Source organism: Meleagris gallopavo, chromosome 12 (assembly GCF_000146605.3).
Source record: "Meleagris gallopavo isolate NT-WF06-2002-E0010 breed Aviagen turkey brand Nicholas breeding stock chromosome 12, Turkey_5.1, whole genome shotgun sequence".
NCBI classification, from domain to species: Eukaryota; Metazoa; Chordata; class Aves; order Galliformes; family Phasianidae; genus Meleagris; species Meleagris gallopavo.
The window spans coordinates 9626469-9651841 of NC_015022.2; the positions used below are offsets into that span (position 1 = coordinate 9626469).

Sequence of the window (25373 nt, forward strand, 5' to 3'; positions counted from 1 at the left end):
ACTGAAAGAGGAGGCGAAGGCACAGAAATAGAAAACTCAAAATTACAGGATGAAGCTGTGTCCTTTCTGAATTGCTACAAATATTCTCACCCGTAGGAGTTGCAAAACCAGCTAATGACACCGTTAGTAGCGGAAGCATGAGCAGTGCCAGTGAGTCACTGCAGAACAGGGGCAAGGTGCTCCAACGCCCTGCTGCTTCCCAAGGTAATGGAGCACATGGAGAGCAAAGGGAAGGTGACTCCAGTTCTCAGAATGCAAGAAATCCTAATTTGCGGGAAGTGATAGAGGGGGTTGTATGTGACTGCGGTTAATTCCTCTTAAGTAGAATGTTACTTTCACCACAATATCCTGGACCTATGTCAGCCTGATGATCTCTGCAGGACGGCAGCTTCTTCTGTATTACATTTCTCTGGTTATTGCACAGGATGCTGTGTGACAGAACGGAACTGAGCACTGTGCTGTGGGAAATCCCCCGCTCACAGACCACACAGAGCTGGGTGCCACTGCTCCTGCTCACCACCCCAACCTGACCTCAGGAGAACCCAGTTGCAAAAAGACACACTGCCCAAAGCCATCAATTTCTACAATCATTTTTATTAGTTATGGAAGAATCCCCACTAGTATTTACATAGTGCAAAAAAGCTGTTATTACTCCAAAAAGTACGGTAGACAGAACAATTATCCTTCATACAGCAAAAAAAGAAATGGAACAAACCCCTTCATATTGTATTTCATAATTTTTCTACTGCTTTAACCTAAGTATTACCATAAATCTTTTAAGACATTAAAGATTAAACAGCTTTCCTAATTAGACTATTTAAAAGTAAAATATATGAACTATTGAACATTGAGAAGGTGGGCTGTGCCAACTGGGTTTCTATTTTCACTGTTACCATTCATTGGAGTGGAAGCTTGAGGTTGAACATTCTTACATTTCCTTACGTAGGCAGGGTGGGGCAGAGCCCTCTGTTACATATTTTTATGGCTTGCATCTGCTGGTTTTTGTTTCATCAACTTATCGCCACGTCTCATCTTGACATGGCTAACACTGAAACCAATTCAGTGGTTCCATTAGTTGGCACAACTTCACAGAAAATACTTAGTGACAGTTTCAGCAAACAGCAGCTTCTCAAACAATAATACTTTTTACAAATGTGTTTAAGGTAATGTCATTAAATGTAAGTTAAAGAACCAGACAGAACCACACTGTGTAAGCTCCCTCTCACCCAAATGAGCATAAGGACACCTCTTACTTTTACCATAAGAATACCAACAAGTGCATCTTTGAACATTTTCTATAATTTTTAACACACAGGTCAATACCCTCAGTCACTGCTCAGCTCCAATTGTACAAATATCCACGCGCAGCCTGAGCAGAAATGTCAGACTTCAGCCAGTGGCAGCAGTGCTCTTCAGTGCGTGCTGACAGGATCAGGTCCTGAACCTCTGTTGTTTTTACTTGGCCCAACTAAGGACAAAAGCTCTTCAGTATTTTTCCCTTTCGCATATTTGCAACCCACATTTCATGTCAAGAGATACTTGAAGTATTTATATAAATAGGTTGCATACATAGCCATCTCTATCATCCTTAAAGATCCCTACCCCTACCACAGATACATTACTTTTGATTTTACCAGATAAATTAAGTGGTGAAGTCATCTCTATAAAGAACGTCTTAAAAAAAGTAGATTCATTTTCTGGATAATCATTTTCACAACAAAAATATCTATATACCTATAACTACAGAAACACCTTCTCTTGGGAACCATAACAGCCTGTATAATAAACTGTGTACTTGTATACCAAATAGAAATTCAGCTACTTAAAAAAAAAAGCCATGGTACTGTAAAACATTTTTATGCTTTTTTTCCCATTCTGGTGGTAATAAAAATCAAAGTTACCACAGTGAGATACTCTCCTCAAGTGCTTCAAGTGGTAAGGAACTTCCCTAAACTTAGATGCAAATGGATCACTCCCAAAGGAACTGCAGTTTCATTCCCCATTATTGCTCATTCCCAGCTTATCAAAAAGGAAGCACCAGGGCCAGTTTCCTTTGCACCTTCCGTTCGCTCCTCCAAGGGTGATCTGCCACACTGAAAGAGACTAGTTCCTTATTTGCTGGCAAGTTAAGAGATATTAGAAGTGCTATGTCACCTTCAAGAACTATTAAATCTGTAGCAAAATTGCAGTTAAGTAGTGGGCTGAATATTACAAGGTTTTTTTTTAATATATATATAAATGTCAAAAAATCTTAAAATGACAGTCCAAGTTCAAAAAGACATACAAAAGATGCATTTGATGCTAATACTTCAAGATCAAAAGTCATTTGAATCACTGGCACTGAAAAAACAAATGGAAAAGTTACAAACATCTTTTTTTTCTCTTCTGATGTTCTGTTTTGCCCTCAGTGAATACACCAATCCCAGCTGATGCTGAGACGTGCTTACACATCCAAGGGCAAGTTTTGCTTGTCAGCAGTTCAAACACCTATCATTTCCTAAAGCAAGAACTCTTTGCAAACATACAGACAGAAGTCTGCCATACAGAGAGTGAGAAATTTAACATTCAGGAGGCGTCAATCCTCAGTCTTTGTTTTCCTACAAAATGCCTGTTCTAGTATCTAGGAAGATTACATTAAGGAACTAAGAACACGACAGAACAGCCAGTTGTCCAAGCAGCTCTCTACACTGCTTATGTACATAGCATTTGCTATGCCAGTATCTATCAAAGCTTTATTTACATAACACACAGATTCCATTATTCTCATTAGCATTCAAAAACCCAGGGGCAGACCATTTCTAAACCCAGAGTCTTTTTTTTCCAGTGCAACTCAAGATGCCAGCACTACTACTACTACTACAAGCGCTGGTCCCACGTTAATGAGTGTAGAACACCCAACTAAGCCAACTATTGTGTTTTTCTTTCAGCTAATCCAGAGGGTTTTTTTTTAAATGCATTTTGATACAAGTGATAAAGAAAAATGAAGTGGAATTAAAGTGTATACACGTGAGTTACTCTTTGGCTACTCTTGTGGTGAAGCTCCTGCTGCCGGCAGTTTCGGTACATCTCTTGCCAATTTAAGACAAAGATGAAAAACTCTGCTTGCATGCAAGGTTTGAACATACTCCAATCTGAAATAGAGCCATCATCAGTTAACAAATTTCACAGAAAATCTCTACAAATGTGTGGTTCAAGGTGGGAGGTGCTTCCTTCTTGTACCTCAGAGCCACTGAAACACCTCCCCAGACTGCAGAGCACTTTCCCCTTTCCAGGGATAGCGACTTTCTTTTCTACTCTAGAGGTCAACTCCCAGGGCTACCACAAATGAGAACAGGCAGTAAGAGGTCACATTTGGAGTACAAACTGTGAAGATCCATCCCAAATTCAGCAAGAAGGTGGCCAGGATCAAAGCATGCAGATGAACTTATCAGTAAATTGAGCCACTGCATCATTTGCACTCACTGTTAAATAATTATTCTTCCTTTTTGTAATGTTACATAGACTACAATATGCAAAATCAGCTTTCCTGAGGTAAGTCAGAGGAGAAAAAGGAAATCATCAGTTTACTGAAAGCCCTGGATAGGGATCCACTCTATGGTTTGTCAGACAGCAACTGCAGAGAGCATGGGTAATTTTCCTTTCTTGTTCTTATGCAATATTGCCAATTTGTAAATAAAATAATAATAAATACAGTAGTTACATCCCTCTAGCTCAAAGTTTTTCTGAAATCCAAAGTTGGCATAGCTTATCATAATCATTTCATCTAATCAGCAGCTTGTTAACGATGCTTTCACCAAAGCCAACAAAGAACTCGCATTTATGTCAGCGTAAGAACCACGTATACATTTTCTCTATTTTTCATAAAGATTACAAATGGGTTTTTTCCAGCTTTTTTTTTTTTTTCTCCTGGAAAACAAACACCTAAATCCTGCTTCTATTTCTAGACGGAACTAGAAAAAAGAAAAAAAAATCACAGCCAAATACACTGACACGTCTGGCATAACACCAGTGAGAAGCACTGGTAAATTGTCAGTCTTAAAATGCATGTTATCTCTTTGAGAATGAGCTAAATGGTCACATAAAAGAACTCTGCTTAAAATTGGTCAGTTGTAAGAAGTTTCCTTTTACAAGACGTCAAGTGATTACTTACCAAAAGATTTTCCACACAGTTTCTATTCTTGGAAATAGATAGTGATTAAAACCTAAGCTCATTTTTATATCAAACAGGTAACAGACAGCTACAAAAATATTGTGAATTAAATAAGCATTAAATGTTTAACAGTGCAAAATGTTGAGATGAAGCATATGGAATAATGGCTGCAACTTTTACAACAGTTAGTTTTAATATAATTTCTAAAAAGTTCCTGAGTTCCTGCTGATTTTTACGGCATGTAGATGGAATCTGTATGTTCCTTATTCAAAGAACCGCAGATGGTGGGCTTATGCTGAATGTTACTTGCATGCTTATCATTTGTCCATTCCTCACTATCAACAGCTGGATCGACCTGCTCAGAAGTCTCTATTTCTTCCTCCTCGCTTTGTTCTGCATTGTCTTCTTCAGCACCACTAAGGGTCTTCCCAAGCTGGAGAGTCTCCATAGTTCTCTGGGTCTCCGAAACCCAAGATTCAATTCTGCTATTAAGCTGAACCTCTACAGAAATTGGTTCATGGGCATAATCCTCATCATCTTCTTCATCTTCCTCATCCTCCTCTTCCAGCATTCCTGGTACAAGAGTACTGGTGGTACTGATCATGGAGGAATTCAGAATATCTCTGCAGCTGCCATCCAGTGATCCTGTCTCCGTACTCTGCTGTGAGGCCCATTCCAGATTGTCATCTGGTTTCACCTCTTCTTTCTCACCTGGTGTGGCTTTTCCATGATTTGTTGCTGAGGTAGTGCTGGTTGTAGCCAGGAGTGGCTGTTTATTAAGGGTAGATTTTGCAATTTGACCATTGCCAGCTTTTTCTGGTACTGCAGTCTTGGATGAGGATTCTCTCTCGTTTTCAGAGGTTTCTAACCCATCTGATGTCTCTACCATATTTCTCCAGTTAGTTTCTACAAGTTTCAAAAGAAATTTGTGTAGGGAACAGATTAATATATATTTTTAAATAGAATTATTTCTTCCAAACATTCTGGAATTATTTAAATAGCAATTGGGAGCAATCAATTTGAATATTAGTCTACATTTTCTATAAAATTTTTAACCAGAAAATCAGTTGTGTTTGCTACAGTCTTACTACTAAGCTTTTCTATGCAAGTTCAGTAATACTTGAAAAATCTACCTCCACCAATACAAGTTAGTTAATTGTAACACTTAGGAAGAGTGGAACTTAGTTATTATTTCCTGTATTGCTCAGGAGAAGTGACTTACAAAATGAATCAATTTTAGTATTATCCCTGACAGCTATAGACTACTGATGAAGAAACGCTGTATTTTTAGCTGCATTTTCCTTTAAGTAGCATTTGGAAATCTCCAGCTTCTGGTTACAGAAGTATTTTTTTTTCCCCCCCAACACTTACCATATTCTTTTTCGTTCACTTCAGATATGGGTTCAGAAATAACACTACAGAATGAGATAGCACTTGCTGCAGAGGGATTACGAGAATGACCCATGTGATGGGGTGCCTTCTTGACATTCTTCAGGGCTTCTTCTGCCTGTTCCTGTTCCATTGCAGCAACCATATCTCTGTATGCTTTCCTGGCCTCTTCAGTCAGTGATACCAGCTTATTAAATAAATCCTGAGTATGAAGACAAGGTGGTTTTTTTTGTTTACTTTTTCCCCTTTTTCAAATAAATCAATTTTCTGCTTTTAATCAATAATATACCACATAATGAAGCTTAAGCCTACTAACACCAAACACCTTTACTTCAACCAAGAAGTAGCTCTGCATTAAATATAAACACCGTTGCCCATTTATAAGGCTTTAAGATGTCCTTACTTGAAAATTCTTTACAACCTTAAGCCTTCCAGAGAATTTCATGTGGTCTTCTAAGTCTACAGGAAAGTTACAGAGGTGTCATGGACAAGCATTTCAATACACTGGCCTTTCAGATACAAGAAAAAAAAGAGCTAAATTTCAAAAGAACAGAACTTAAGAGATCAGGCCAAGGCCGTTATCAAACGTGTTAGATGTGCTGCCCTTTGTGCTAAAATAATTCTCAACTATACGGAACGTAACTGTTCACTCCAGCCATATACTAAGTGAATTACTCACCTCAGCACCTGAGTAGTTGAAGATACCCACTACACTAACAGGAACCAGCTTGTTCACACAACGACCAAGAGCTTTACGTCCAAGAGCAAAGACAAATGGAATTTCTTGTTCCCGTGCCATGGCTATTACATTATAGAGAGCTTCATCCAATCCACCTTGAAGAAAAAAATTTAACAAGATCTAGTCAAAAGTCACAGCATGGTGACACGTTCTGTAATCCAACTTTAACTGAAATTAGCCAGTAAAACTTCGAGAAACACTATCATAAACTGTGTACAACAGGATAACAAGCTGTAATCTGAGGGCAGCCAGTGAGCACACATCGGGGTGCTTCTGTTGTCACAGCTCTCTTACTGAACAGAGCTTTGCTCTTCTGGTACCTCAGAAAGCTTCTATTTGTATTTCTGGTAGGGGCAAAAGTATCTTGATGGCCAAAATATTTCCTTTAGAGCAGTACACATTCCTCTTAAGTAATCCTCCTTAAGAGGACCCAGAGCTCAAAATTTCAAGTATATAACAGACACACTGGAATCAAGTTGAAGTCTACTGCACACATTATCCACTCATCTTCAGCTATTTTACTCCCTATGGAGAAGTTTATTTCCAGAACAGAAGATTAAGAGAATGAAATAAATATAGACTGGCAATTACACAGATTCTAAAGTGTTACATCACAGCACAGCAACTGAAAAGCAGTACTAACCTTGCTAATCAGTGCTACACAGTGACACAAGAAAACAGTAAGCAAAATGAATTAGAGGCACCACTTGTTTCTATAATTTATACCTTTTGACTGGATTTTTTCACAGTTGGGAGATATAATTACACACTTGATCTTGTTCAGCTTCATATGCTTAGTAACCTCACGCAATCCCATCACAAGCCTTCTCCTTGCTTTAGCTCTCATGGGATCTTTTTGATAAATTCGTTCCTGGAAGCTGACAAGCTCTTGCAATAACAGAGTCACACATTCATCAATTTCTTTACTCAGAACTTGGTTACAGTATCTGTCAATTCAGAAGACATCAAATATTAGCACAGCACATACTCAGTTTCCACTGAGTCTTTTTTACTAAAGAACTGTATCACTTCAAGATATTTGAAGACAAAAATAAAAGAAGCTATTTGAAGTTGTTAAAAGGGACTGGAAAAAAAAAAAAAAAGACTGCATATGCAAAGTTTAAGAAATACCTTGAAAAATAGTTATTTTCTCTAGTAAATCAGCAAGAGGATTATTTAAAAGTGCATAGAAAAGCTCCAGGAGGTGCCACAAACAATTACTCTCTTCCTTAATTTAATGATCTTAAAAATAAATACGAAATTAGTAAATAACATAGGAAGAACAAATATTACAGTATTTTCAACATTCGTAAATATTGCTCCTCTTTTCTATCCATAAAGCATACCCAGCCCTCCTTTAAAAAAATTTTAAGATTACTTTCATCTAGTTTTTGTTCCAAAGAAAATCCATGTATGTGTATACATACACAGTACACATCCACACGAGCATGTATACATTTACATACACCAAAATACATATGTAGGTATCCATCTACAGGAAAACAAAGTAGCAAGAAAATACTTGCACAGGCTTGTACTGATTAAAGACTAGTTTATGTTCATTCACTAAATCTATCCACATTTAAAAATGAAGGGGACCTAAAGTGCAAAACTTGAATTCAATAATGCAGAGCTCTTACTCTCTGAATCTCTTGCTATGAATTTTGGTTATTGCAGAAGATGCCATTGGACTACCTATCCCAGAACTAGCAGGTGAGCCTTGGGACACCGGGGTCATGCAGTATGGAGAATTCTGACTTGCTGGTGAGAGTGAAGTATCACTGGGCATACTTAGCCCCGTTTCTGAAAGACAGATTTGAAATACAAAGACATTTTCATGTAAAAGAAACAGCATTACAATTTGTATGTGCCTCTCTCACACTCTCCAAATTATACTCTGAAAACAGTAAACAATATTTTTCCCGGAAGAGCAATTGAAATGAGGCAGTGTGACATAAGCACACTCAGCACCAATTCTGAAGCAGTACACTGGAGTCTTGGTAGACACCCTCCCATCACCAAAAATCTCCTCACATCAAGAACATAGAAAATCTTCAGAGCATTTCAGCTGCTTACAACTATTGCTGCAAACTGACAGTCCAGATACTGCAGTTTATTGACAAATGTTTTCTGTACATTATAAAACTATATATAAAAAAATATATATATATATATTATTTTTTTTTTAACTTCCACACCTGGCTTACTTCTAGTTTGCAAATAAAACCTAGAACAATGTAATAAACATACATCCATTTATTAACAATGCTAATTAATCCCACAGGTTTCAAATATCCACTCTAGCTAAATGAGTGAGGATTGCATGGAGGCCTAGAACACACACCGCACTGAGTTTTCCACAACTGAGGAAGAGATAAGACATCTCAGGAAAAAAAGAGATCTAGCTTCTAGTATTTCATAATGCTAGAAAACAATTACAAGAGATCACCAATAGACTGCATTGCATAAAAAGAGAACATGCAGTAGGTTAGTCATGGTGCAGGGAGGGAAAGCAGGAGCGGAAGGAAGAGAGACTGACCTTCTTGAGAGGCCAGCTCCTGAGACTGATCAGTAGGCAGGCTTATATGAACTTCTTTCTGCTCATCAGATCCCAAAATGCTATGATCTACTGATAATCGGCCTTTCTTCTCTTCTCTCTCTTTCAAAATGATCTAGGAACAAAACCAACAACATCTAGAAGTGATGACCTTTAAAGAAAAACAGCCATTTGACTGACCAGAGCACAAAATAATCAATGTGTTTCAACTTTCCTATTCATACCAGGATAAATAAACATGAAATCATTTAAGTCCTCTCATGGATCACAAACAGTATTTTATTCTAGCATTTTACAGACTGTATACTCCATACTCTCATACTTCACATAAGCAGTGCGTTCAACAATTTTTATTGTTAAATACTTGTACAGCTTCTTTCTGGGTATGTGATACTAAGAACTCCTAATCCCATTTTTCATAGAGACATCTTATGCAAGAGTAAGAAATGTCTTTAAGAAGCACCACTATAACAGACAGAATCCTCTCTTTTAAATAAAGAAGTGCAAAGATAATAATGGCAGTATATCTGTGGTGCTTACGACAAATAAGACAAAGGCCTTAATAACAGATGCTTAAGAACATTTCTGGACAGGTGTCTGTTATTTACTTGAGTTTGAAGTTCACAGCTAAGTCAGGAGAGAAGAGGAAGAAAAAGATCAGAGAAGAAAAGAAACAGAAACCCAACTCAGCCACAGCCAACCTTTGTACAACACAGCTTTATCAGATTCTAACTACTCATGTTATACGGTGGTCTTGAAAAAGTTGCTTGCTCTGCTACAGGTCTTTATCATTTCCTATTCTTTATTTTTTTTCCTTATTTTTTATTTCAGGGCTAGTTTTTGTATTTTATCTTTTAATTTCAGCATATACTTCATTCTCCCTGCATGCACACGTACATAAAAAAGCAATTAGTTCCACATTCACTCAAAAAAACATGTTTTGCTTCAAGTTAGATACCCACTGTTAAAAAAAATAACAGTAACAGGGTAGGGAAATTTAGCTCTGCATAGTACACTACAATGTAGGATTCTGCAACACAGAAAGTATGCAAGTGTTTCCATATGTTATAATGCTTATAGTTAAAAAAAATCCTTGAAATCCCTATTGAGATAAGTTTGCATACCTCAACTAGCTCCAGAGCTAGAAAAGTTATGTACTAATGTATTACATGCCTAAGACAAGGTATCAGTGTTACTAGAAACAGAGAGAAAAGGTCATGATTCCTTACCCTACTGTTACGATCACTAGTTCTTGGGTAAGAAAATAACAGTTCTTACTTTGAGTGCAGATGTGAATCAGAACACACTATGGTTGATCATTTACCTTTTTAAGTGCTGTAGGGCGTTTCAATTTCGAAATCTCTCTCTCTTTTCCTCTTTTCACTTTTGGAGCAGTTGAATCCAAAGGATTAAGGCAACCCATAGATGGCTGCCCCTTTGTTAAAGACTTTCTGTTGGCAGACTCTTTGGTATGAAAGGGAGCAGCACTGCCAACTAAAAATGAGAAAGATGTTAGTTTCTCTAGAAGACATGTCAGCTTTTGTTCAACATTGCTTTCAGAGTTTCCACCGATGAATTCTTAAAAGTACATTTTCCTTCCTTGGAAAAAAGCAGTTCATAATGACAGGAAAATTACATCATTTGATATTGTCACTTCCAGATGGTTTTAAGCTTTCTTTAGTTCAGCCTCATGCTTTCGGAAGTTACGGATTCCAGGAAAATAACTACTTGATAACACTGATAATGGATCTCTCAAATGACTACATGTAACATCACAATAGTAAGATAAATTGCAACTATTTATCCTTCTGCTGTCAGAGACTTAGCTGAAGGATAAAACAGATGAGAGTGCAGTATGAAATTAAGTATCTTCTGTTTCTCACAGAATACAATAAATATAGTCTCAAATGAAAACGTCAACCATCCTTTGTTGAGCTGTTCGATATAACTTCACCAACTTTAATTAATGTTTGAACGCAGATGAAACTCAAAGCAGGTAAATGAAGCAACACACATGGTAACTGTGCACAACAGAGGACTCTAGAATATCTACTATTGCTCAGGAATGAGATTCAGGGGTTATAATAGATGACTGAAAAATGTCAGTTCTGTGCTCAGCAGCAAGCTGAGAAAAAGCTATTTTTGTGTTAAGTATTGACAGGAAAAGCATACTTAAGAGAACAATCACATTTTTAACTTATAAAATGCATTTAGTGATAGAAATACCTGTGTATGAAAGAGGTCTGGTGTTGGTGATCTGACGAGCTTTCATTGCTTGCTGCTGCTTTTCAAGAGCTGCTAACATGTCCCCTAGATCTAACTGAACAGGAGTCTTGCTCTTCTTTCCAGCAGCTTTTGATAAAGCCTCCTGTAGGATGAACATCACATGCTGAAATAAACAGCACCTGCAAAACTGTCTTTGAAAAGAGATTCTTGCTTTTACAGAAGGAGGCAGGTGCTAAAAGATACTCCTATCAACTGCATGCAGGGGAGAAGGGCAGAAAACTACATACCTGGAGTTTTTTCTGTTCCATGCTTATCTCCGAATACTCCTGAGCTGTTGCGAGTGCTGCTGCCAAGGCCTTCTTCTTCTGACTTTTTGCACGCTTTGGTACAGAAGTTGTAATGGGAATTGGAGTCTGGACTATATTGATTGGAGAATTCTCTGGTAAGTCATCTAACTGGAACATTAAAACAGTGCATACAACACAATTAAAGACCTTTCTCTTAAATGCCACAGAAAGCATTAACACGCTAGAAGCCAAATGAGTAATTATTTTAATCATAAGTAAGACCCAATAATTAAGTACATCTAGATCACCCAAGTAAGGTAAGAAAACTAATAAATCTTAAGTACTTTTGATAGGAAAAATACTATATTTTTTCCAATTATCTTCAGGGTACTTTGCAGACTGACTGCTAAGTGAAGGTGATTTTTTTCCCCCCACTCAAAACATTTCATGCAGGACTTGCTTTTCATGGACAGCAGCCAAATAGGTTAAGTAGTTTACACAGTTGTGAAACAAAACATTTAAATAGATCACATAAAAAGCACATCCGCAACACTTATTTCTACAGTCTCAATGCAGATGTTTAGCTTATTTTCCTTTCAGAAGAACCTAATCAAACTGATTACTTCAGGAAACTGAAACCACAATGTATTTGTGGATTTAACAATTCCACATCAAAGCATCAGTCCCATCACCATTCCACATCAATGCAAGTCCCTCCAGTCAAAGAATAGCTAGGATGTAATCTAAGTATTAATACAAATAAACCCAGATAACCCTCAAAAATCAATCTCAGGAATCCTTTTGCACATACTACTCACTCAAGATTTAGCATACAATTTCAGAAAAGCAAAGAAATTCATGAGAAACAATCAATGAAATGGTGAAGTGTTCAAACATATTGTACAGTCTCTCTCATTAACAATCTCATTAACAGACAAGAAGCCAGCAGTCTTTTTAAGATGGGTTCTACGTTCCATTTAATTTACATATTTTACACATCTAAAGCCAGCAATGCAAATATCCTAAGGAGATCACAATTTCGACATTACATAAGTTTGTATCTTTTTAAAATGGATCTGTATTATTATTACAGTATTTGGTTTCACAACAACTTCTGCTAATTTAAAAATGATTTGCTTTTGTTTTAAAAGAATTACTTACTACTTTGGGTGAAATCTTCTGCTGGATGTTACTACTTTTGCTGTTGCCACTGTCACTATTTAGTTCTGGAAACTCATCTTCATCCTAAATAGTAAAAAACAATAATAAGAGCACAGAACAAGAAGTCACATTAAAGTACCAACTGAAATAGCTGAAACGACAACAGCAAGTTTAATGCTGAAGATCCATGTAAACTAGATGTGCTTGAGACTGACGCAGAAAGTGACAGACAAAGTTAAAATAGTTCTGTATCCGTAAAAGCATTTTTTTTTTTTAATTATTTATTACCTCTTGAAATAAGTTCTGCTATATTTAGAAAGGAAAAGTGTCTCAGAATAGTAGTTTTTATTTGCAGGCCAAAAAAAGTTTCGCAGCTTCTCTCTTTTGATAACATCACATGTTCTACATTTATCTCACTAATGCATTAACAGTTTTCACACAACACTACCTCAAAATAGAGAGGCTCAGGACTCTGCTCTGCTCTACTTGATTGACTCGTAGTTAGAGGCTTTTCATGTCGTTTCTGCAAATTCTGTCTCCTTTCTGAAGAAGTGCTGTGGCCTCTGCATCTGAAACCAGACTACAAAATAATAAATGGGGTTGGTATTATGCAATTTCAGCTTTTCAAGATGTGTGTATGCATGTAGGACATTCATATTTGTTAACTGGCAATGAAGAAGGCATAGTCTACAAGGAATTATACTTAGCAAGCTGACTATTTTAAACATTAAAAAAAGCATTCTACAGATAGCATCAAATCTATTCTAAAATTCCTTGTTTTCATATTACAAGAAAGAGAATACTTAAATTTAGAACCACTAACAACATACCTGTGAACTATTTCTTTGCTCAGCTTGTCTTCCACCTCTAATAAATGTCTGAGTTTTTTCAATCCAAGGCTTTTTTTGAATTGCCTGGGAATTTACGTTAGTCCAACTTACACCAGCTGAAAGGAAAGCGCCAGCTATAAAAAAATGAATTGATATGACAGAGTACATCATAGTGACATGCATGGAACCAGAGCCAGGAACTCCAATTTGATACAATGCAGTTCTTCGTGTAGTTCTAAACTCCTTACAACATTTATTTCTGTAGCTATTTACAGAAGTTACCTGAATCACTTTTATGGAAGAGTCACATGACAGATATTCAAACTGTCATTATCAGCAAGCAGTCAGATAAAGGAAATACTGAGTGCACATGCACAGCAATTTCAGTGCAGCCATAAACAACAGCCATTGGCATTATCCACTACTACTGAACTAATCACATCTGTTCATGTCCTTAAAGTATGAGTTCTTCTCAAAAAGAGTTCTTTATTCTCAATGAAGAGCAATGCAATTACCATCTATATACAAACTGAAGTCCAAAAGAGTAAGGAAGTATGAAAATGAAGTACGATAGAAGCACAGCCTTGTGTGAATGCTTCCATTGCAAGCCCTGGATTTTTTTCCTCCTTTGAAGAGAGGGGTTTTGATAAATTATTAGTAATAGCTACTTATACACTTCCATTCAACAAATCAACAAGGGAATATTGATGAGAATGATGGATATCACAGTAAAGACAAGTCTTCAAAAGTGTCTGATGAGTTACAGCAGAGTCCTGGAAGCAGACCATTCCCAACAAGACAAAGCAAAAATAAAACGTACACAGCTCACTACAAAAATGCTTACTTGTATTTATTGATGGCTCTACAACCTGAAAAGGAAAAAAAATAAATCGTTTTAGTAGTCTTCTTTTTTGGTCTGCAGGATACAAATTTAGTTAGTTAAATTACTCAGTTATGTTTACATACATTCATTGCACAAGAATCCGCATTTCTTGAAGTCACAGCTGCAGCCTGGTTATTGCCATGCTTAGGACTACAATAGCCACTATCACTGTCAATGTCTGCTTCACTTGCACCCTGCTCACTAGAGGACTCCGCAGCAGGGTGAGAAGCTCTTCTGCGTCTGCCTTTTGACTTCCAAAGCATCGTAGAGGCACTCTCAGAAAGTGACTTGTTTGCTATATCTGAAGGAAAGTCTGCGACACAGAGATTTAACAAAGTAATTAGTTAATAAGACACAAAAAGCCCACATGATAAGAACAAAAGGAAAAAACAGTCCTTGCACATGACAAAAAATTCCCTTTAATATTAATGACACCAGCTTTTTTTCAAAAAAAAAAGATATCTAGATCCAACTGTCTTGACAAGATAAAGGTGTTGCTGGCAATAGCAACATCTCTGCAGGAATACTACATCATTGCAACACTGTACTCTGACAGATTGAAAAGGTTTCCGCAAATACCAGCGGCCTTTCTTCATTATCTTCTTGATCTGCAGAGGTCTCTCTCAGAAACTACCTCTTAAAAGAAGATGGACCTGTTTCAGAAAGATCGTAGCCAAAATGTAGTTCTAGTTATTTTGTACTCCCTTCCCCCGAAAACAAACAAGAAATTACCTGTTTGCTGTGATGCATCAACCAACAAAACAATCTTTGATCTGTTCTCAGGACCTGATGAACTTGTCTCCTTCTGAGTGGCTACATTTTTCACTGGAGGACGTTTATTTTTTATGTGCATCTGTAACTGCTGCTGCTGTTTTAAAAGATTAGCCAAGCACACATATAAGCCATATACTAATTGACTTCATAGTTGTAATCAAGTTAAACAAAGTTCCAATGCTCCCCTACATATTTAAAGACCTGGGTTAAAGGAAATATTCATAAAGTATTTGTATACATTGGATTTATTAACCTTTTCAAAACATTTTCTGCATGAACTTTTTTTTTTGCTACTTCCACACCTTAACAAAAGGTAAAAGTATGAATATATTCTGTTTTGTCAGGACATAATTCAACCTAGACCAAACTAGCAGAGACAGTGGGACTCTGCCCCATACTACACTTACAGATTTTAAGCTCACCACGTATTTTAGCCCCAAAGTATCTCTGCATACTGTTACACAACACTCCAGTTAACATCTTTTCTGCCCACCTTCTCTTCCATTGATATACTTCCATACTTGCTCTTGCTCAAATGAGAAGCATGTTTCTGTGCAGGTACTTTTTTTTTATGGCTAAAGTAAACTATAAATAAAACAGACTGTGCCATGCTTACTTTTGGTATGATTGGTCCCCTGTTACTGCTTCTGCTTCGCTGGGTGGATATTGGAAAGACCTGGCCTGACGGGTTGGGACGCTCGGTGCATTCTGTAGTAACTGTACTCACAGCATTTGCTGTTTGAAAGGGTGCTGAATAGGGAGGAGGAAAAGGATGATAGAAACCCATGACCTGAGCACAGGGTGCTGGCATCAGCTGATAGTACGTGTATTCTGTAGAAACAGGTGGCTGAGCAGATATTATAGGATAAGCAAGGTACGGTCCTGCAGGATTTGGGTTGGGTTGCTGCCATCTGATGTCATTGTTATATAATGGAAACTGTCTGTAAAAATTCAGAAGGAAAGAAAAAAGATTGCTCAGTAAGTTTATCCCTGTCAAGAAAATTCTGCACATCAGAAAACCACCACTCTTAGGGGAAAAGAAAAAAACAAAAACAAAACCATTTCAGAGACCATTAGTTTTTAGTAACTGAACTTAAATCTTAAAGATTCCAATTAAATGATGTTCAAATCTCCAATTACATTAAAGAGTAAAAATATAGAAATAGTTTTGTTTATCTTGTCATGTGCAAACTTATTTCTAATGTTAAATTTAGAAATTAGAGGTGGGCATTTCTCTTGAGAAATTCTTGGAACCAACTACAAATTAAATTTTTTCAGCATCTCAGAGAATAAGCAACTTCAGAGGCAAACTTCCACAGGTAAGCTAGCAGAAAGATGACAGTGACATGCCTGTTAGCTTAAAATACCTGAATATTTGGCCCTGAATAAGAGGAAGAAGTCAATTAATTCTTGCTCAAAATGCCTATGAAAATGCAGGCCTTAAGAAACACCTGTAAAAGCCAGCCTCTATTTGAGAAGTTTACTAGTGAAATGAAGTGCCGGTATTTCTTCCAGTGTTTATTTGAGATACAGCATACCACAGGACCACTCCCAGGGAAGCTATAAGCCCAATTACCGTCTCCCTCTTCACACCTCAAGAAACCAGGAGACCATCTACATAGATGCCCTACAATGCCCAAATACTACAGAAAGCAAATGACACGTGAAGAGCCAGGGTAGTTTTACAGATTTGCTGTGGGCAGTTGCTAAAGGATTCTTTTTGTTTTTACTTACGCAAATGCAGCAGTACTATAGAGTGCTATCCTAAGCAAACATTAAGTAAATTTATCAACATCAATAAATACATGTGTATTTGCATAATGAGCACAAAATAAAGAACACTACAGTTGTGTATTTAATGAAAAACCTTTGGGCTAGAGTGATGAGATCCTAAACTCAATGTATTATAACCACTTATTCAGGAAACTGGATACAGCTACACTGAGTGCAACAGTGTCAGGTGTTCCCTCATAGCAGGATACTCGTTGCACACCTGGAGCCTTGCTTCAGAAGCAGAAGATTCAAACACAAGTCTCCTGACTGCCTTGGAAGCAGCAGACAAAAGATTTGTATCAAAACCATGCAGCAAGTAAAAGGAAAAGAGCTGAGGAAAGCAAAAGGAAGCAAACAAGTGAAAAACATTCCATCCTCACTAATGAACAAAGGGGAGATTAAATGCAGCTAACAAGGAGTATACAAGCAGTTGTCACTGACTTAAAATTTCAAACTCATTCACAGAGTTTTTCTTCCATTAAAACCACAACCACATGTATTACCTATTGGATTGATTTTCCTGTACAAATGGATAGCAAGTGATCAGGTAGCTGGGGATAGGAGTTGCTTCCACACTATTAATTCCTCCGCTGTCATTAGGAAGCGCCATTGGGATCATTAGTGTTTCTGGACCCTTCTTTTGAGGAATAAATGGTTCTACTTCAGCTGACAGCTTGACATTCTGAGGAAAGAGAAAGTACTGCAATTAAATACAGAATTAAATCATTTAGGAAAACTTAAAAGATTCATAAAGTTGTGTGGCAATCATCACAAACAGCAGGCAAAAGGGCGACAAGGCTACAAGCCTTCTGCAGTCAACTGAAAGAGGTGGAGAACAGTTGGTAAGTGGTTGTTAGATCCTTCCAGTCAACAAAGGCTGTAACAAATCAACATCTAGCATTTATATTAACCTTTACAAAGTGCTGTACAAACACCAATTAATTTAAAAGGAACTGAAGTTCTGATCTTGCAGAGGAAATGCTAGTCTGAACACAGAAAGAAAGAGACTTGCACTGTAGGCGGAGCACAGTTGTGTAGGCTTGCATAATTGAATTCAACATATGGAAGATGTAGTAATGCCTGGTGTGCACTACCAAACTGACCATGTTCCCAGGCAATTATAGAACAGATTTTTTAGCCACCATAGGTTTACTGCTAAAATAGATGGAATGTGTGTGGGGTTTTCTTCTGTGATACACCATCTGCACAATTTTAACATATTTTCAAGTGTTAGAAATATGATTACATTTTGTCATGATAAGAGAATTAAAGACTGCTTAGAAATAAGTTTTAAACTGTGCTCTCAAAGGAAAAAGACCACCCCCAGCCCCAAAGGCATCCTAACAGCTTGTATAGCTTTTTTACCCACGGCTTTGGTCTGGTAATAGATGAGCTGGATCCTATGTTTCAACAATGACAAATGCTCCATTCAGTCAGTTAAAGAAGCCCTACTCTGAGATGCAGATCCACTATAACCTGGAATTCCATATTCTAACAGAAGTCACATTTAGCCAGAAGTGATCTAATTTTCCAAAGTTTTCAGCTTCAATTCCCTTGTCTCACACTAGTTACCAAGTCATTTCTTTCTAAAGCAGGCAAAGACTCCACAGCTTTTTCTTTCCTTTGTCCAGGAAACTATTCCAAAAGCCGCACACAATCTGTAGGAGGACACGCTCTTGTTTTAAAAGAGGTGGACCCTGAAGGTTCGATGTGCAGTGGACAATCTTACATCCTTGTCACTATTTGTTCAACACCCTCAAAATCAGGCAAAGAGCATTTCTGAAAACACCACGACAAATAGGTACAACCACCTTGCGATTTTCAGTTCATATCTTTGCTTTGTCAATCCCACAATCCATCTAAAGACATTTCTGTTACTGCTCAGGATCTCAACATAATAACTTGTTTTAAAATTTACTTTTGAAATGAAACACACGTGCAAATCACGTGCTTCCTTTATCAGCATGGGGTGAGGAAGTAGGGAGAAGCTGGAAGGGGAAAGTCCAACAGCATTTTGAAACCGCAGCTGTCCGACGTCAGTAAGGAAGCTATTTTTCTTGATGAACAGGCAGTTTTAACACGTCAGACTGAACAGGAAAGACTCCCAGCTTAAACATTTGTTTGAGCAACGAAGTCAAGACACTTAAATAGAAGAAAGTTTAATCAATCAGTAAAAGGTAGAAAATCATAACTAACAAAATGACTAAGATCCTGTGTTGCACTGTAATTTACCAAACAAATGAGGTGAAACCCAGCAGTTACTTAACTACTTGGTTGTCACAAAGAGAAGTGGAAAGAAGTTTGGACAGTAAATGCTCCAGGGCTTCACTTAAGTATTAAACTTACTCTTAAGTCATCATAACTACCAGCACTTGGTGCACCATTTTTATTATATTGAAATATTTTCCATACATGTACATGTAAAACTTAATTGCAACATGTGATGTCTGAATTCCCTGCTAATTTCAGAAGAATTCTGCTCACTGAATTCTGTTAAACTCCATTTGACACCCAATGCTACGTAACCACAAAGACAGTCTGTAAGAGCCACTGTAATGACTTGCTTTTTAATATGCATTTAATACCTGTTGAAAAAGTTTGGTTCCATTCCTGCATCTGCCTGTTTATTTTATCCTTTCATAGTCAAATTGCTCATTTATAGTTCTTCCATGAGATTTTATGTAGTTTTAGTTCAAATTTCACCATTAGCTAATTCCTGTATATACCAATTCACTTATATGCACAGCCAGGAGGCAACTCCCAGGTGCAGAAGTGCCCTGCTCTACCCAGGGTTCCCTCTCAGGCCTTGGGCTTATCATTGAGCTCACAGTGACTCACATGCCCAGCTGTGAAATCCCAAGTCACCTGCTTCAACGTAGCGTCACAGGACTATTTTTTTTTAAATATATATATACACATAGAAAAACTGCTTTCAAACAGTGATCATGTTGTAAGTGACTGAAACACTCTGATCAACACTCTGAAAATGAAGAGATTTTTTCCATGACATGTAAAGATTGCCCTGCAGAACTGTTCGCAATAGAATTCAGTTGTGGGCTGGCCTACAAAACCAGGCTGCATAAGTGTAAAAGCAACACACTAAGGCTGTCTCATCCACAGAAGATTCAAGAGCATAAGCAGGATGAGCTCTGCAGAAATACGGAAGCACAGAAAGCTCTCAGACAGCTACACCTAACCTGCTGGTCAGTGCTTTCCAGCTACACGCTGACTGAACTTTGGCCAGAACACCAACTACAAACCACTTGAGAACCGACTAGGAGAACAGTCAAAACATCTGATATTTGTGATGCAGGTGGTACAAGATTATTTTAAGGAGCTTCCCAGTCTGCTCTTTCCTTACATTGTTTTGGCAGACTGATGTGGAAATACGAGGAAAATGACTAGTATTTAATAACCATTCACTTGTAGAGCTCTCTTAGTGAAGAGAGATCTTTGTGATAACAAATCGTATCATCGTTATTATTCTCACAAGGGAGAAGTCTTTCACATTTCACTTTTAACAATACTTGATAAGTGATCAGCACAGGAGCTGAATGACTCCATCAGCAACGCTGCCACAGCAAAGGCATTGCTTGCCAATTGGCAAAGATCAACCCTATCTGTTAAGGTACTGATAGTTTTGATCAGAGGCTTTAAATTATGCTGAGATTGCAGAATTCTTGATTATTCTAGCTGTAATATTTTCAAGATAATACATTATCCAAACTGCTTCTGCAAAATTAAAAAAGTTACCTTAGTTTTCCATCCAAATACTTCTGATAAAGTGTACTTGATTTCTTTATATCTTTCCAGTAAATATAGAATTCTCTGTTTTCAAATTTCTTCAAGGGTGGCAGGTGGGGAAGATTTGGGTATTTCATAAGTGAACAAATCTAGCAAAACAAAGTTATTTTGCTCCTTCCATAAAACACTGAGATACATGCATTAGAAGGATAACTTCAATGTTTCCTTCCCTGTTGCCCTCTCTCTCATACAGGTAATGATTAACTATTGCTATGATAGACAATTGGTTACTATATTTTCTGTACAGCTTATATTGATCTTATTTATAGTACTAAGATAAAGAATATCCTGTAGCCACAAACAGGTAAGGGTGCATTTGAAAGTTAATACCCTTTTTTGTCTACAGAACTTCTACAGTGTGTTAAAGTAATCCAAACAGTCCAGAAGACTCTTACATGCATTACACTATTAGCCCTTTTCTTGCACAATCTGTGCGTGTAGACTTGTCAATTACATCAATATTTTTAAGATGTTTCCTTCATCTTGCTGAAGCAACTATTTTTTAACTTTGCATTTATTCTGCAGACTACGTATACATATATTAGCAAAATGGCAATGTCAGCCTTAATAAGGTGTTACAAAAATCCTGCAAGCACTGAATAAAAGACAAGACCCCTTTTTGAAGTGGCATGTTGTTTCAAATCCTAAGCAGACAAGCCAAAGAGCACGGAGATGTGTAGTGCAGCAATTCCTCAAAGATGGCAGTCACACTGCACAGAGCAACAAGTGCAGATGAACAGAACCCTGCAGGACTGATCACAGAGCTGACCTGCAGCCAAGAGCAACAAAAGGTACCGACAAGAAAGACGCCAAACGCTAACAAGCTTTTGGTAATCCTTACAACAGAACACTTGTGATACTATTTAATGCTATGATTGCTTCCTGACCATTTACCCTGCAGCCAATAGAAACCAGCACTTTGCAACTGACATCAAACACGGAGCTGGGCCCTACATAGTTAATATTAAAAAAAAAGTATGTTTTGATCAGGCAATCCAAAAGCAAACATCACAAGACCTAATTTTACTCTGGCATGAAATTTGCTCATGTTTATTCAACCTTCTACATCATGAAATTGAACAAAGCTTTATCGAAACTGACCTTTGATAACTAAACTTGTTTCAGCATGACTTAAATTCATATTTAGAATCCTCAGATTTTCAGCCACTTGCCTATCAACAGAAACACATTCCTTCAAATGAAACCAGGACTCACACAGAAGTCTCTTTTGTAGATACCCCTAGCTTTAATTTGCAAAATGCTTTGCACTGTCTCATTACATATTTTGGTCCAACAATTACAACTCTTTCAAGACAGCATATATATTGAAGAGATCCTTTGTTTCCTATATAAAAGCTACTGTAGTCATCAACAGCTGCAAAGACAGAGGATGACACAAGCAGGAACAGACTGGTAAACTTTGTTCTATAGTTATAGCACTGTATGTTTAATCTTAGAAAACTTTTTGTTCATTGTATTTAATGCCATTCAGCACTCCGCATTAAATGGGAGCACTGTCAGCTTGCTCTCTTACTGCAGAACACTTGGTATCTATCTTACCATTTACAGGGTGAGAAAATAGATACAGATGCTGCATTTCAGTGGGCTAGAACAAAATCAGCTGTTTTACTGCCACAAAGTCTGGAAACTAGAAGTCTCATCACAAACATAAGATAAAAAGCATAGCTCAAATAACTGCTTTTAAAAACCCTGTTTCTTAATTTTAGATCTCAAAATCCAGTAGTACTACAGCAGGTGACATTTCGTCTATTTTAGATAAACTTTACCAATATGGAAGTCATTGTTTCTATAATTAGCTGCTTCTAAGTGGCAGATGCTTCAGGAATGGTAAATATGCAGTCTGACTGGAAACACCAGCAGCGCCGTTTAACAGCACGCACCATTCCATCCAGCCTTATTTAAACACAGTAATTTTGATCCAACACTTTAAGCAAATACACTACTGAATTGGTCTTTCCCTTTTCCCTTAGCTCCCATACACAATTCTCTTTCCTTTCACAAAAGAAAATACCCTATATTCAGAAACAACAAATTATTAACTAATATTCTAATGGCAGAACAGAACAAGTTGCTTTTGTACCATTCAATAACAGAATATTCTAAGAAAAAAAGTGGGAAAAACTCAAATGCAGTATTTGTAGTCACAAAGCTTGTCCAAAAGATAAAAAGCTATAAATAGGATCCTCTTCACTTATCGTACTTACAGCACTTGACAGTGCACATCAGCTCCTGAATTCACACTATCAACATGAAGTGGGAGTATGAGTGCCGTGCAGTCTGCACACTGAAGGTGTCAGAGCAAACCACTCACCTGCCTGCTTCCTCACCACCACAAAACAGTCAACGAGAAACATTTGTGATCAGAATGCTCAGAAGACCTCCATGTATCATAGCATTAATACTTTAAATGTATTCAAAAACACATTCTGTAATAAACAAATGCCCTAATGAAATCCAAATTCTTCTGTACTTTCAAGGTTCAAGAGAAAGCAATGTGCAAAACCTAGAACCTGGGACAACAGATCTTTTTCAGTCTGCTGACACTTAAAGAGTCTGCCATGAAAAAGAAACAGAAGGAAATAAAATAGGATAAAGAACACATAGATCTAGATCAACTACCACAGCAAGCTCTTTATCAGGCCAACTGTTGAATGGTCGAGAAAAGCAGAGGCAAGCACACTGGGCAGTATTTAAGCAACAGCAATACAAAACACAGGTACTTGATTTTGCAACTTCACCTAATTTCTCAACCGCATTAAAGAACCAAACGCTTAATCACAGGGCTAGACAAGTGCCTAGGACTTAGAAACAAGGCACAGCAGTACCCTGCAGAGGAGAAGTGGATTCTCTGCCATGACCAGCTCAATAGAAAGACTGCTGAAGGTCACATACTGCATTTTCTTTCACACAGAGGAAGCCTACACTTAACCACTTCTCATCCATTCATCCACTTCTAAACGGAACAGGCTTCAGATCGCAATAAATACTACTATAAAATATTTTGAAGTGTTTTTTTTAATGTTTTCTTCTCCATTAGCTGCCAAAAGATCACTGGGCACATCACAACAAGCAAAGCCACACCAGAGTGAAGGTCCAAATGTCAAGAGCAGTGCACAGTGATGCTATTTACTTGTACAGGTGCCCACATAGCTTTGGTGCGTGATGTCTCATCTGGATTTACTCATCCAGCACCCAAAACTGTTCAAATACTTTCCCCACCAAAGGCGCCTGCAATCCTCCCTTACTCTTGAAATACTAATTTCTACCATAGCACGGTACTCCTACCGACCCATGTTCTAATTCCACAGTAATTATTCCTATCATCAGGAACAGTTACTTTACTGTGGTTGGGTGAGTAATCTGGGGGGAAAGGGAAGAAGAGAATTAGAAAAACTGTTATCATGCTTTGATATTCATTTATCAGATGTCACACAATACAGGTGCTGAAAGTAGACCAAATGGGAGAAATCATAGAACAGCTCCCAAAACTGATGCAACCTTACCCTGCAGTTACACTGATTATGGAGATTACAATATATCTCACTGCACTAAAGGTAAAAACTCAAAGCATTTAGGAATCTCTTAACTTGTTACTGCATAATTAGGAGAAGAAAGCAACAAGGCAGTTGAGCCATTTTAGAAACTTAACAGCTATTAATTTGCCTGTCTAGAAGCCTTACTAGTGGACAAGGAACTAACAGAGATAGATACGCTGCAAGCAGAATGAACAAGATGATGGTTCCTGCTTCAGAGAGCTCAAGTTAAGGTATTGCAGTAAAGATAACTACACCATGAGATCCAACACTTCCACCGTAATAGCTCATGAAAACTGAGAATCACTATTTCCAACAAATAAAAAGAACAATTTGATTGTGATATGAGTATAAACCTTATAGTAACGGGGCAAGAAAGAGTTCGAGCAACAGGGAACAAACATTTCACAACTCTACCACAATCCTAGTTATGGTGGAGCCAGAAAGGAAAAAAGTACAACAGATGAATTAAGTAAAGTATTGTTTTCTACATTTTAGATCATTAAGACAACACACTGAGAGCCATAACATACTTCTTTAGAAGCAAGAACAAAATGGAAAGTATTGTATCTGTAGAGCGCTCTATTCTAAGCTCATGTTATTTACTTGACTCACACTACTACCAGAAATCCCTGGATATAACAAGGCACAAAGTAACAAAAAGGAACATCTGAATTCAACATCAGAATTTCCAAAACATTCTGGTGAACTTGGAGCTTAGAATTACAACGAGGCCACAATGGAGGGCAGCACTCACTTCAGATGGATCATTCAGATCTGCCTCCTGACCATGGAAGCTCTCATTGCATGCATGTAAACAATCACACTGACACTTGTGTTCCAGCACAGCCTTTTTTATAGTTAAGAGTAACACAGAACTAATTACTTGGAGAAAAGCAAGTTCACTATTACAGGGAAGAGAAAAAGGTGATTTCCAGAATTAGCGCCCTATATGCCCAAATCTCTCCCTGTCAGCAACACCCCTGCACTAAAAACTTCAGCCAAAGCCCTGCACATTTTTCCATCACTCCAACAAGTGCCAGGTCGCACACATCGCAAAGTTCTGCAAGTCCCTTCTGGTGAGCACACCGCCTCGAACGACCCCTCACAACCGCAATTATTCCACAACCTTGAAACTGAGTCTATCTATAGGAACCTGAGGGAGAGGCCGAAATAGAGGGCACGGCCCTCACGAACACCAAAGGGTGAGTCCCACAGCGCTCGAGTTAACGCGGGCAGACCCAGC

At 37.7% G+C, this 25373-nt stretch overlaps 1 protein-coding gene across 1 annotated transcript; it reads right to left on the bottom strand.

Annotated features, from left to right (window-relative positions):
* Positions 1-574: 574 nt before the first annotated feature.
* Positions 575-17451, bottom strand: SECISBP2L (SECIS binding protein 2 like). Its single transcript, XM_031555307.1, has 17 exons — positions 17273-17451; positions 15613-15937; positions 14955-15090; positions 14306-14535; positions 14184-14208; positions 13340-13473; positions 12958-13089; positions 12510-12593; positions 11349-11516; positions 11062-11203; positions 10160-10329; positions 8818-8950; positions 7919-8081; positions 7005-7225; positions 6219-6373; positions 5522-5741; positions 575-5056 (listed from the first exon to the last, which is right to left on the bottom strand). Exons 1-17 carry the CDS (start codon positions 17386-17388, stop codon positions 4383-4385), a joined length of 3228 nt encoding a protein of 1075 aa, XP_031411167.1. The 5' UTR covers positions 17389-17451; the 3' UTR covers positions 575-4382.
* Positions 17452-25373: the final 7922 nt, after the last annotated feature.

Excerpts from the sequence above, each read along its gene's own strand:
- SECISBP2L (XM_031555307.1), bottom strand. The coding sequence starts at position 17,388 with ATGATCCCAATGGCGCTTCCTAATGACAGCGGAGGAATTAATAGTGTG. Across the intron at positions 15,091-15,612 it reads GGGGACCAATCATACCAAAA|CAGCAGCAGTTACAGATGCA; the intron begins GTAAGCATGGCA and ends CTTTTAAAACAG. Across the intron at positions 10,330-11,061 it reads CAGACCTCTTTCATACACAG|TTGGCAGTGCTGCTCCCTTT; the intron begins GTATTTCTATCA and ends TCTCATTTTTAG.